The sequence below is a fragment of the Parus major genome, chromosome 6 (assembly GCF_001522545.3).
Source record: "Parus major isolate Abel chromosome 6, Parus_major1.1, whole genome shotgun sequence".
NCBI lineage: Eukaryota > Metazoa > Chordata > Aves > Passeriformes > Paridae > Parus > Parus major.
Genome location: NC_031775.1, coordinates 7,690,368 through 7,704,006, shown reverse-complemented (window position 1 = coordinate 7,704,006; position 13,639 = coordinate 7,690,368). Strand labels below are relative to the sequence as shown.

Genomic DNA, 13,639 nt, shown 5'->3' with positions numbered 1-13,639 from the left:
ATTTTTGTTACAGTTGACATGCCACAAGAGGGAGCATACAGCTTATGGAGAGCAGCAAGCTGTATTTTGGGAGGCTGAATTAGGAATTCTGTAGCAAGCCCAGCATCACTTGTGTTGTTCTTAAAGAGGGTTCTATGTTAACGCGCTATCGTTTTCAAACAGAAAATAGTTTTAGTCTTCATTATGGCTCTAGTCTCCTCCAGCCCTTCTGCCTCCACTTACTTTTGTCTGCTCCTTTCCTTCCTCTCACCAAGCACCCTGCACCACAGGCATGCAAATGCCTTTGGCACAAGGGATGGAGCGGAGGGAGCCTCCCAGTGAATGTGTGGCTGGTGGAATGGAAACCCATCCGGCTGCTGGCACACTCGTTTCAGTGGATTCTCTTTCATCCCTACTTTTTCACTTGTGTTGGAAGCCAAGCCACCGTGTGACTGTGCTCCCAGGGTGTGGGAGCATGGGAACCACTGGTGACAGAAGAGGGAGGTCCAGTGTCTGGTTTGGAAGAATTTCTTTCAAGTTATTAATTCCAATTGGAAAAATCAGCTACGGTTTTAAACAGTGCTATTTTCTCTTGGCTGACTGGCATATGGAAAACTTAATTTTATTGCCACCAAATTAAGAATAGAGGCTTGATTGTAAATGCTGCTTTTCTGAATAAAAGTAGTAAATACCCAGCTTTTCCCATATGACTTTCAAACTGCAGACTTCCTCTGAGAGCACCCTGTATTTTGACTACATTACCTTGTTTTGTAATTGCAAAATAACTGACTTTCTTGTAAAGGAACACTAAACACTGTTCAAAGATAATTAAAAGCTAGTTCAAGGATATGTCTGAGCCCTTAAAACAATTAAGACTTCAAAAGTAATGATGTAAAGAGATTATGGCTGTAAATAGGAGTTGACTTTGAGATGTATTCCTGAAAGCTTTTTGATTTGTTTGCTTGTGGATGTCACCGTGATGCACAGACTGAAGTTAACATACACACTTGGAGGCAGCAAAAAAATCACAAACCACATCCTCTACTGCATTACACATCTTTCCTGAAAGAATATTCTGAGGTGTTCACACACAGTGAGGAAGGAAATCATCTTTACAAACTAAGTGCATTTAAGCTATATCATGCCTGACACTTACAATTTATGTTTTCCCTTATGTCTAAAGTGCACAAAACTTCTTGTTCCAGCTGTTCTTTGATTAATTCCATGTCTCACAAGTCCTTTGCTGTTTTACAGGATATTAATGCACATGCATGTGTAACTGGTAAACCCATCAGCCAGGGTGGGATCCATGGACGTATATCTGCAACTGGTCGTGGTGTCTTCCATGGAATTGAAAATTTCATCAATGAAGCCTCATATATGAGCTTATTAGGAATGACTCCAGGATTTGGAGATAAAACATTCGCTGTTCAGGTAACTTTTTTCCTTGGACTGTAGGAAAAGAAGTAGTACACAGACTTTCAGTTGAGCTGTTTTTAAAAAAAGCTGTAGTAGCCCTTAAAAACAGAGAGCTTTAAAACTTCCAAGTTAACCTTTATTCTCAAATTCAGCATAGGTGTCCTTTATTTTGGACTGGTTTTTAATAAACTGAAATTTCAATTGCACGCCACAGGCACAAAGCCAAATCTCTGTAGTCTTTATGGTCTTATAAGCTGCAAACACCAAAATTATATACTGTTTTGGGAGTTCTTTAAACTAAGGCATAGCACACTTTTCAGTGAGCTGTGACACTGGCTTTACCTACAGAAAATTTTTTGAAATGTTTTACAGTAAAATATTTAAGGAGAGGAGGAATTGAGGGTTATGTTCTTGTTCCATTATGGAATAAGCAGTTGGAAAAATAGAAACTAAGACCTTATCCTAAATTTGTATGGTTGAATGTATGTTTTTGGTGTTCCTAAGACTCTGGGATTTATATAGTTGAATTTTTAAAGGGTTTGATAGTCAGTAGTATGCATTATAATTCCTAAAATTTCAAAGAAAGGAAATTTGTTCAACTTTAAACAGTATATTACTTGGAGGGTTTGAGGAACTGATTTGTTTTGTTGTTTTCAAAAAGTGCTTGTTAGAAATAGCAGAGTAATTGTAACCTCCAGGTTGTCCTCTGGTTAACCTGTGGGCTGCAACAAACATCTTTACCCTGCACAGGCCCAGCAGCACATTTGTCTCCCTGCACTTCAGCATTTTCATGCCTGGCAGAGGACTAACCAACAGGCACTTAAGCAAAACTTAGGCTGAAAACATGGCCATAAGAAAAGCAGAAAATTGTTGTAGGCAAATGAGCCTAGAGCATTTCAAAAAGACCTAAGGCATGACAGACTCTTCTATCAAGGTTTGCTTCTAACACATAAGCAAAAAGTATAATTGAAGCTATGTTATACAGGAATCAATTATTCAGTTTTTTTTCAGCCCAGAATCGTATGACAAGCTTTCAACATCAATCATATAACTTTTTGGTCTGCTACATGTATTCTTTTCCTTCCAGAACATCAGCATTCTGGAAGTAAAGGAACTTAATGGCCTGGAATTAAGTCAGTAGTCATACAAAAATCTGCTGTCATGAAGTACATACACAGAGTGTTCCCAAGTTGATAAACATCATAGTTTTGAGAATTTCTTAGTAGCATTACCTCTTCCTTTCTATATTTCCAGTATAAAACATTTACCACAACTGTACCTTGCTGGCTACAGTGCATAATTTCTGCAATGATATTCAGACAAGAATCTAATGTATGTAGATTTCTTCCATCTAAACACATCATCTAATGGCAAGGTGTGTCAGTAGATAAATAGATAAATAAAAATAAATAGATAAAGAACTATTTAAAACTGTATAAGTCTTAGTAGTAGCCATCATTTTAGCTGGAGGGTTAACTACTTTTCCCTTTCTCTTTCCACCTTCAGGGATTTGGTAACGTGGGCTTGCATTCTATGAGATATTTGCATCGTTTTGGTGCAAAATGCGTCGCTGTTGGAGAGTTTAATGGTTCCATCTGGAATCCTGATGGGATTGACCCAAAGGAACTAGAAGATTTCAAATTGGTATGAAACTTAGCTGAGCAAAGAAAGTTTCATTTTTGCCAGCTTTGCAAGTACACAGAATGACTGATGACTGTTGACTCGCATGTTGCGAATAGTCCTTACAAAGTGGCTTAGAAATGTTGATTCTTCTGACTTTCCTTCTTATCCTCAACAAGAATGCAAATGCAGGTGGTACCCTTTTTACCCTTTGACCTGTCTCTCAAAAAAATGTCTGTATGTGTGCAGGCTAATTACTTTGTTTTCAGAATTGGAATTATTATTATATTGCCTTTCTCCTGCCTAAACTAGGAAGGATGTCTCAAGGACCAGGGCAAGGAGGTTTCCTGAAGGATTCCTTACTGAGAATCACAAGCACATGGTCTTTTAAAATGTACAAAGTGTACTTTCGCTGTTTCTCACGTATTGGATGTTTTTGAAAGAACTAAAGCCTGTCTGGCAGTGTGACTTGAATGTGTAGTTCATAATGAAAACTGGATGTGGTCTTTTTATTTCAGTTTCCAAGTGAAGCAGACTTGAGGGGACAGTTCACAGGCACTACAATACAAACTTCTGCTTAAACTTTCTTAGGGGCTTATTTGATGTGTCTTTTATATAGGGAATATTTGAATTTCTTTATCACCCTGTTTCTCAAAAGAATGAAGATTCTATCACTAAACAAAGGCTATCATTGTAATACTGAATTTTAAAAACCACTTATCTTATGTGATGCAACTTATCCTGGGTGTAGCAGACTAGTGAGTCATTTCTGTTGTTTGAAATCATTTTTAAGAACTGAGAGGGACCTTTCTTTTTCAGTGTCTTTATGCATAGAGCCGTTATGCTTCAGTCTTGGGAACTGTGTTCCTGAAGCTTTGTTGCTTGCTTTTTATGTCTAAGTAAGGATAGGAATTATGTTATGTGCTGTCCCTCTAGTACTGTTGCTTCTCCCTTTCCTCTCTCTGAAAGTCAGAAGGGAAGAAATTCATATGAGTGCACAACACACTAAAACCACTGTGGTTTGTTTTCTTCACATAGCAACACGGGACAATCATGGGCTTCCCTAAAGCAAAGCCACTTGAGGGCAGCATTCTGGAAACAGACTGTGACATTCTCATCCCTGCTGCCAGCGAGAAGCAGTTGACCAAGGCCAACGCACACAAGGTTAAAGCAAAAGTAAGTCAAAGAGTTCAAATGGAAATTAAAACTAGAGATGGTCTATTTAAATACTAATATTCTATAATCAGCATATATAAACTATAAACTAACCCAAATCTGTACCTCTAAGTTACTCTGTGCTGTGATTTCTTTCAGATTATTGCTGAAGGTGCCAATGGGCCTACAACTCCCGAAGCTGACAAAATCTTCTTGGAGAGGAATATCATGGTTATCCCTGTAAGGTTCTATCATGACCTTTGAGTTTCATTGGAACATTGAAAAATGTTCAAAAGGAACATTTTTGTGAAGAGTAGCAAGATGCTAGTTATTGAAGGCTTTTATTAATGGCCATTCATTCTCACAAGAGTGGTTTTTAAAAATAGATGTCTAGGAAGTGGGTGTCAATGTTCCTGAAGAATGATAATATTTATTAAAGACCTCATTACAATTGTAAATGACCAAAATGGCCGTGATTATTAGCTGACATTTGCTCAATCAAAATGTGCATTAAACACAGGAAGAAGGGAGAGTAAATATTTTGATCACTTTGTAGACATGGTGAGTCTGGGTGAAGCTCTGACAGAACTGTGTACTGCAGAGTGTATAGAATATGTCTAGTGATAATTTGAAAGAATAAGACCTATCCAGCTATAATGACAATTTTTTCACAGAGAAAGGGTGTCCTGATCAAATGATCTTGCTAGATAGAATAGCTGATCTTCAGCCTTTGCTCACTGAGATGGCCTAAGAATGCTCTAATTTTCTTAAACATTTGTGCTAAAATAGAAGTCTGTCAAGTGCACCTGAACTTGATGTGTTCTAAAGTCACAATAGAAGTGAATCAGTAGATTTAAATCAGTAGAAGTAATCCCTAAACTGAAGAAGAGTGTGTTGTCCTGTAAGAGTAAGAAGTGGATTGTCTTCTGTACTACAGTTTAAAATGGTGCCTCATACATAATACTGCTTGCTTTTGCAGAGTATGATAGCACTGTCTTTGTCACATGGTCACAATTCAAAATATTTATTCTTCCTGTGCAGGACCTTTACCTGAATGCTGGTGGTGTAACAGTATCCTACTTTGAATGGCTGAAAAACTTGAACCACGTCAGTTATGGCCGTTTGACTTTCAAATATGAAAGAGATTCAAACTACCACTTGCTCAGTAAGTGCTCACTTCTGCTTCCAAGGACTGTTTAATTAATGGACTGGACCAGCAAACACCAAATGTGGGATAAATGAAAATAAAACTCTTAAATTCACCACAATTTCCCCAGAAGTCTGTAATTGCTGCTTACTAAAGAATAGAAAAGGTTTTATAGGTTAACTGATCTGCAACTCTAATGAATTAAGTTAAATGCATACTTTTTTGATAATCTTTTAATTCTTCCCTCAGTTTTGTAAAATAGTAAAGTCAAGGCACTTAAGTGAAATATTTATTACTTCTTAATAAATGTCTTTCAGCTGTACACTTTGTATTTAGGAAGCATTCAAAGTTCAAGTGGGTGCCATTGTTCTGCACATACAACAATAAAGGATTTCTATAAAGGCCAATAATATAATAGAGACAGGCACTGGAAAAACCTGCTTATGGCTCATAACTCCACTTATGGTCATTCTGTGCTGCCTGCTTTCTGGGAAACAATAACAATTACATGAAGAGAGGAAGCTCAGTGAAGAAGAACTGGAGGATGTTGCTCTATTTTAAACAATACTCCATAGAAAACCTGAGAATCTTGAGACACTGGGCTTGACAAAACATACACCTGCATAGTTTTTAATATAAACCTTTCTCAAAAATCATACATTGTAAGGTGTTTCTAAGGTAGTGGAGAGTTACAGCAATTCTCACTTAAATCTTTTTCTTAACTTTGTGATTGTGTCATCTCAAATGCTGTTTGTTGCTGTTTAGGAATTTCAGAATTTCAAGAACTAAGATGAAATAAATATCAATGAAAATACCAAAGCACTGCTCATGTCCTAAGGAAAAAAAAAATCCTAAAATTTCACATTTGTTAGTTACCTTGCATCTAAATTTATTTATTTATTTGTTTGTTTGTTTGTTTATTTTTAGTGTCTGTCCAGGAAAGCTTGGAAAGAAAATTTGGGAAACATGGGGGAACTATTCCAGTTGTGCCTACAGCAGAATTTCAAGACAGGATATCAGTAAGTCATTGCTGCTGGGTTTTTTACTGTTAGGGGAGCTGTACTCTGATATTATAACTGAAATCTAAATGTTACCGTAGTAGCTATCATGGAGCATTTCCCCAAGCAAATCATTAGTACATAATTAGCCTGATGGCCAAACAAAGCAAGCAAGCAAATGATCTGAACTGCTCCAGAATATTGGAAATAAGCTATTTTTGGTTTTTTTTTTTTTCTTCAGCCCATAAAAAATACTTCCAGTACTGTAAAAAAGCAAATTTTAATACAGATGCTTTTTGTATTTTGGAGCTCTTGTTGATATAGTTTGCCTGGTTTTCCAAAAAACTTTGAACAAGATATCACACCACAGACAGCTTGATGTTTCTGTAACTCCAGAATAACAGCTGGGTGAAAAACTTTAATTTGTTCCTTTAAGAGTGAATCAACAGACAAAGAAATGTCAGGCAAAATTCATTGCTATTTATTGTGTAGCAGTACATGGTGGGGAAATTGCCACATGAACTGATGGGTTGTGAGCTCATTCATTTGCATTTAAAAAGAAATTTGGAAGTGATGACAAAATACAAGCATAGAGATCTATAGTAATCAATAAGCAAATCCATCATTAGAAATTTTTCTGAATTTTTTTTTTTAAATTCTTCATTTCTTTTTTCTCTTGATTCTGCTGCTGTGCTTCTTCTGCACTTTTTTTTCATTCCTGGGTTTCTCAGTCTCCTCTGAGCTGAACTTCTTAGGGATGCTACTTCACAGAGAGTCCTGCTTATTATAGTTCTCTGAGTCAGGACAAAAACTCCAAAGCCTGTTAGGATCTTGTTTCTAGTGTTTATTAGGATGTTATCACAAAACTTGGCAGGTCCCTCCAGACTTTCTGCACAAGCTCAGTTCACTGCAACTTGGCTCATTTCTTTCTGATGGTACAAAATGGCCTCGTGGCTCACTTTGGCTTTTAAGGCACAAAATGGTCCTGAACTACAGTTTTTTTATCTTTATACTCATTCTTATCCAATTAACAGTAGACACATACATTATTTTTCTTAATGACCCAATGACCCATCACCTGTGTACTGCATCGTGACATTTTTTATCCAATCACCTACTATTACCCAAAAACTTCTAGAAGAAGAGCATGAAGAAGATAGAAGAAGGAAAAGAAACAACATTCTAAATCCTCCATCTTGTCTTCTGCATTCTAAACTATTTTAAACTCTAAACTTTTTCACCCAGTGACTTAAGAAAACTCTCTAATCTATACACTCACACTTCTAGCTTTTCTATTTAACTTTAACAGTTTTTTTCATGTATCACTATGAAAACGTGCTCATAAATTTCATGTTATGTGAAATTCAGTGTTCTTCTGGATCTCAGAGCTAGGTATCAGAAACAAGGGCAAACACTCTGTGTTTCAGACTCCAGCAAAAGGGTAAGACTGGCTAATGATGCTACCATATGAATTCAGGGTGTGCTGCCTTCTGAATACTGTATGCAGGTTAAGTCTCTGAATCTTCGAACACTGGAAGTGTAGAAAAAGTTCAGAGCAAGGTCACAAGGATAGATAAAAGTACAGGAGCTTCTCCAGCATGGAACAATGAACCAACCTAGGTACTACTAGCCTGAAGGAGGCCTGAGGTGGAGACAGTGATCTGTAGAATGAGGGATATGAAAAGAGGTGGGTATGGATAGATTGTTCACTGCAGGGAATACTGGAAGAGACTGAGATGTGTTCCAACAAAACCAGCACAGTGAGGTGCAGAATGAGGAATAAGGAGATGGTTCCTAGAAGAGCAGACAGTTCAGGTGTGCAATACTCTGCCAAGGGGTACATGGAAACTAAAAGCATTGGTTGGTTTGGTTTATAAACTCAAATTCAGGAGGAGGAGGGACAAATGAAGAGGGGAAAAAGGTCAAGTTGTGGAAAACATTAAACCATGCTTCCTCAGGAATAAATCAGGGGAAGTGCATATTAACTTGGACTACAGCCAGATGATAGCAATAGACTTTAGCCTGATCCAGAATGGTACATATTATACATGTTAGACCACGTGAGTAGCATGTGTGATGGGTTCTCTGGCTTAAAGCAAATGCTGGAGTTCTTAAGCATAAGCCATAGAAACTGGTCTTGTACTTTCTGCTTCCAGACCAAATTAGTATTTGAGGGAAAGCAAGTGTTTTGTCAAGATGTCAAATTATTAGTAAATTACAGCAATCAGGATGGTGGAACATTGAACCTGTAATGAGTCATCCTAATTCTTCAACTGCTTATTGTTCTGTGTATTTAAAATTTTAATGGGAATAAAGATGTGGAGTTGCTGAGGGCTAATATAATGTGGAGTACATGAATTTGGGATCTATGCCCTTCCTAAAACCTGTCTTCAAAAAACAATTGCAATAGGTTGTTGACTCTTGGAAACTTTTTTGTTGAATATCTACTGTGTGGTCTGAAGGCTGAAAACAGTAATTACTACATCAGTAGATAATGGTAGCAGCATGCTTCTAAAAGCTAGTCTCATAAAAGTCTTCAGTGCTTACATCTGATGTTTTAGAATTGAATTATCCATAGAAACTCAGTAAAGGCTATTTAGATTCTTCACCCATCACTACAAGAGTATGAGTGAGCAAGCTTCAGTAATTAGGGAATCCAACATGTCATTGGCCCCAGCACACAACTAGGACCTTTTTGTATCTTGGATTAAACCTTCATTTTACTCTCTGTTGTTGCAGGGTGCATCTGAGAAAGATATTGTGCACTCTGGGTTGGCTTACACGATGGAACGTTCTGCCCGGGTAAATACTGCATAACCATATATACTTACTTGGAAAAAAACTCACATGACTTTGGGACAGTTTTTTTAATAGGTTGTACAGAATTTCTTTGCAATTAAAGGAGTAGATAAATAGTACATGATTAATGGAAGTCAGAGTATGAAGAATTTCTGCTCTGTGCCATCATGACCAACTTTAACTGGGTATAATAAACTGTAGAGATTATTCTGGTAGAAGCTGTAGTAAGTAGAAACTTTTTAGTTGTCCTCTTGTACCTGGCTAATCTGGGACATGTACATAAGCGTGCTTTAATTCACCATTAACAGTTTTAGATTAATTTCTCTATGCTGTATGTTTAATTAGTGGGACAAAGGCTACTTGAAACATCTCATCTCTCCCTATCATGAAGAGTGGTAATATAGTAACCTGGGAAAGATGTTCTTCCCTTTCAGTTCTCAGTTGTAAGGGGAATTGAGAAATTTCATCCATAAAGGATCAGAGCTCTGATAACAATCTAGCAGATCCTCTTACTCCTTACTTGGATCCAACAAGCAAAATTGTTGAGCTATTATGGAGAAACTTGAAGAAACTACATGTAACTTTTTCTGTTTCAGCAAATCATGCGTACTGCCATGACATACAACCTGGGTCTGGACCTGAGAACAGCTGCCTATGTCAATGCAATTGAGAAAGTCTTCAAAGTGTACAATGAGGCTGGTTTGACCTTTACATAAACAGGCCATGACCGCTCCTTGTTGTATCCCACCCCTCGCTGTTAATGTACCCTCTTCTTGAGAAAGCTTATCACAAGTTTACATGTAACCACAAAATTTCTTTTCTTCTGATATTATAGTGGATTCTATTCTCAATTAGTTTCAGTTCCAAACTAGTCTTTTTTACAATAAAAATCCATGGATTAGGAAATTGTATACAAGTATGTATCTGAAGATAACAGTTCATCTGCACTTGTGGGGGCCATTCTGGGTGTTTCGCCTACAAAACAAAATGGTACATTTTATGTATGAAAGAGTGGTCTTGCCACCTGAGCCACTTCTCAGACTTCAGATCAGATACTGTACTATATGAGCACTTAGCTCATTATTACTTCATGCACTTTTGTTTAATGACATAATTTTGGCTTCAGCACTTTCAGTAAGGCCTTGTATGATCAATGCTGTGGCATTGTCAAAGGAAGAATGGGCCTCCAGCAGGGATTAACTTTGATAGGAGTCTAGTTTTTATTTGTAGTAAAGCTTCAGGCCTGATTCTCTTAAGGCAATATTTTTTCTTTAACTGTGCTACTGTTACAGGACTGCCTTTCCTCGCTGGTTCAAACTAGTTTGACTATCATCATGACATTTGTAGCGCTGACAGACTAATATTTTTATAAGCTGAAACTATTGAGCAACTCTAGTTATGTTTTTAATCAAGTATCTACATAACTATTCTGACTATAGGTTGTTTCCTTTTTTTTTAAGAAAGGGATATTCTCAATTTGGTAAGCAATCATACTTAGGTTTTTTGGAATTCTTTTTCAGTCTTTTCCTTTCAGAGGCTTTCTGAAAATTAAATACTGCCTCAGTGAACAACTAGAGTGCAACTGAACCCAGAAATCATTGGCCAAACCACAGAGGAGCTAGAATGCTGCTATAAACTTAATTCACTGTCTTAACACACACAGCCTTTTTTTTTTTTTTTTGTCATCTTGAGGTCTTGAAAGTTTTGAACATAAAGTACAACAAAATGGACCTCAACAAAATATCGGATCAAGCACAGTTTTTGAAGTGTAAGGCTTTTGTCCCTTGGAGTCCCCTTGAAGTGCCAGATGTTATTTATGTAATGAATATGAATGTTTTTTTAAAAAAGACAATTAGTCCCTCCCAGAAACTCATGCTTTTTCCTAACTACTTTGTAACTGCATGACATAACCTGGAGAGAGAGCAGTTATTAAAAAAAAGTTGACCTTTCCAAACCTACTATGCTGGTGTATTACTGTTTTCTTTTTCATGCAATAGGTTTCTGTAGCTACAATCTGCAGCTCTTCAAAGTACACATGGTCTATTCATTACCTGACCACTACTAAAATACTGTCCCTGAATTATCTTAAGGGGCTCACTAATATGGATCTTTGTCTCCTGAACTTGCCTGTCAGCAAGATTTTGAAGTTGCATATATTTAGTAAATCATTTCAGGTCTTTTTAGCTTGTCCTCTAAAATTTGTGTGAAGAGCTATTTAGTAGTTAGCATGGAGCAATAAACCTGTGTGAGGTGTTTTAATTAGTTGCTTGCTCCATCACGTATGCTGGCATCTAGGGTTGTAAAACTACTACAGATTAAATAAGTGCAGCATATATATATATATATATATATATGTGTATATGTGTATATATATGTATATACATACTGATACTATTTTAAAAAAATATGAACCCTTGGAGTTTGAGAATAATTGTGATCAAGGTATGAATCTCTAAACACAAGATCTATATCCTGGATCATATCCTTCAGTGCTGATTTTACATAAACCATTATAAAGTAAAACAAAATTATGACTTTAACAATTCAGCTCTGAAAAATTGTACCCAAAATGTGAGAGCTGAAAGCTCACAAAGAAACAGCTGAATTATAAAAAACTAGAAATAATCTTAAAAGCAGTGTTGCATTATCTAGCAGCAATTCCATTTAGCGCAAAATTCTTACTGTTGTTCTCCCTCCCCTGCTTAATTTCCTCTGTAGCTAGTAAAGCAGCCCTAATTTGGCTGAGCAGACTTGACAAATGGGACCCTTTCAGTGCTGGAGCATACAGAAAGCTGCCATAGAGAGCTAACTGGGATATCTTCTATCTCCTACCAACTTGGAAGGGAAAAAAAGCCAAAGTCTGCACTATGCCTGTATTCCCTGGTTCACTGGCATCCTCTGTTCTTGTGTACACACACATTAACACTTATTTTCTGAGGATATCTTGAAATAGAAGCAGACTTACCACCTGGCAGGATTGTACTAAACCCAGAGATGTGCCCTTATGGTTCACTGGATCTCTACTCAGCAGCTTGACTGCGGTAGTTACTGACCTCTTGTTAAACAGTCAGTGTTGGAGACATGAATCCAAGCACTTCCAAGGGTGGGTGTAACAACAACTTAAGGTATTTTCAAAGAATTGAGATCCTTGAGAGACAAATGCTTGGAGGCTGACTTAAGAGTATGTCAGCTGATTTGTCCTTTTTAGTTTAACACAAGAACCAAATCCTTATCAGTGATTCCAGACTTCTTGTGATAGCCTACTCTGAAATAATCTTGTACCAGTTCTGAGCATTGTTGACCTTAGGCCTAATGTGATCAGTTAAGAAAAAAAAAGAGTCCCATGTTTCTTACCACATTTTGTGCACGTTCCTTTCAACACCTAGCAACAACAGAGAGAAGAAAGTAGCACAATTTTGTACGGTTTCTATGAGTTAATGTGATTTTAGGGGTTTGAGTACAAAGCAGCTCTAGCCTTTTCCCAGCCCAAGCCACAGTTGAAGAAAGCAATCACTCTCTGGGATGCATGTTATAAATACTGGGTTTTTTTACTAAAACTGTAATTTCAGTTAGGTGTTGGACCCTCCTTACATATAACGTACACACACACAAGTCTTATCTGCCAGCTAATAACCTTATCACTGCTTGTATTCACTTAGATGCCACTGGACATTTACTAAGAAACCTGCTGGCAGTGAGCCAGTCAGGACCTGAATTTAGGTCTGAACACAGATTTGTGACTGCTCTGAACCACACCTAGAGCAAAGCGCATCCTTGACAGGTGTTTGCAACCTCTCATTCAGCACTAATACTGCTTAGGTCCATAGTTTGTTTTCAAAGGCAGCTCAGCAAGTACTCTAAAGCTGCAAGTGAATCACATAAGGATGACAACCACAGTGCTCAGGGTCATATACCAGCTGCAAACTACTAAATGCAAAATGTTTCTATTATACAGAAGAGCAAGCAGAATGATGATTTTTTTTATCCCAGCAAAGAACTCAGTACTACACCTGTTTTTCATTGATGGCAACTGTCACCATCATGAAGAAGTGTCAAAGCAATGGAAATTCTTGCTGTGATTTCAAGATGCTGGGTAAGTAACTTCTAAATTATTGTTACTAATTGAGAAGATTGTAGTATCAGATTCTAAGATTTCATTTTAAGTTCATATGCACAGAGGGTTCCTGGCTTTTGAGGATTTTTTCTGGTTGTTCATGAGTTACTCAAAATTACCTGGTTCTGATTCTTTCAGCTGCTGTCCCTGTGAGGGTTTAACAGGAGCCCTGCAGACATGGTCAGTGCCCCCTCTGTGGCACAGGGTGGCTGCCTTGCCTGTCGTGCCTGTGCTCTGCTGGCAGCAGTGCAACCTCCTGCTGCTGGCACTGGCTCTGAGTGTCACAGTGCTGCTCTACAGCAGTCACATACACCTCAAACATACTTGAGCCTTCCTCAACACAGGCGCTAACTGAGATTTTAACAGTAAGATCAGAAGAACAAGGAAATGCAGAGGTTCTTACCTTGT

General features: G+C 37.6%; 1 protein-coding gene across 1 annotated transcript in view; it reads left to right on the top strand.

Annotated features, from left to right (window-relative positions):
• Window positions 1–11,076, top strand: part of GLUD1 (glutamate dehydrogenase 1) — a 29,658-nt gene extending 18,582 nt beyond the window's left edge. Inside the window, exons 6-13 of the mRNA XM_015633261.3 lie at window positions 1,234–1,413; window positions 2,905–3,042; window positions 4,057–4,194; window positions 4,333–4,413; window positions 5,215–5,338; window positions 6,248–6,339; window positions 9,058–9,120; window positions 9,714–11,076. Coding sequence (XP_015488747.1) covers window positions 1,234–1,413; window positions 2,905–3,042; window positions 4,057–4,194; window positions 4,333–4,413; window positions 5,215–5,338; window positions 6,248–6,339; window positions 9,058–9,120; window positions 9,714–9,833 — 936 coding nt within the window. The 3' untranslated portion in view covers window positions 9,834–11,076. The remainder of the gene's footprint in view (window positions 1–1,233; window positions 1,414–2,904; window positions 3,043–4,056; window positions 4,195–4,332; window positions 4,414–5,214; window positions 5,339–6,247; window positions 6,340–9,057; window positions 9,121–9,713) is intronic.
• Window positions 11,077–13,639: the final 2,563 nt, after the last annotated feature.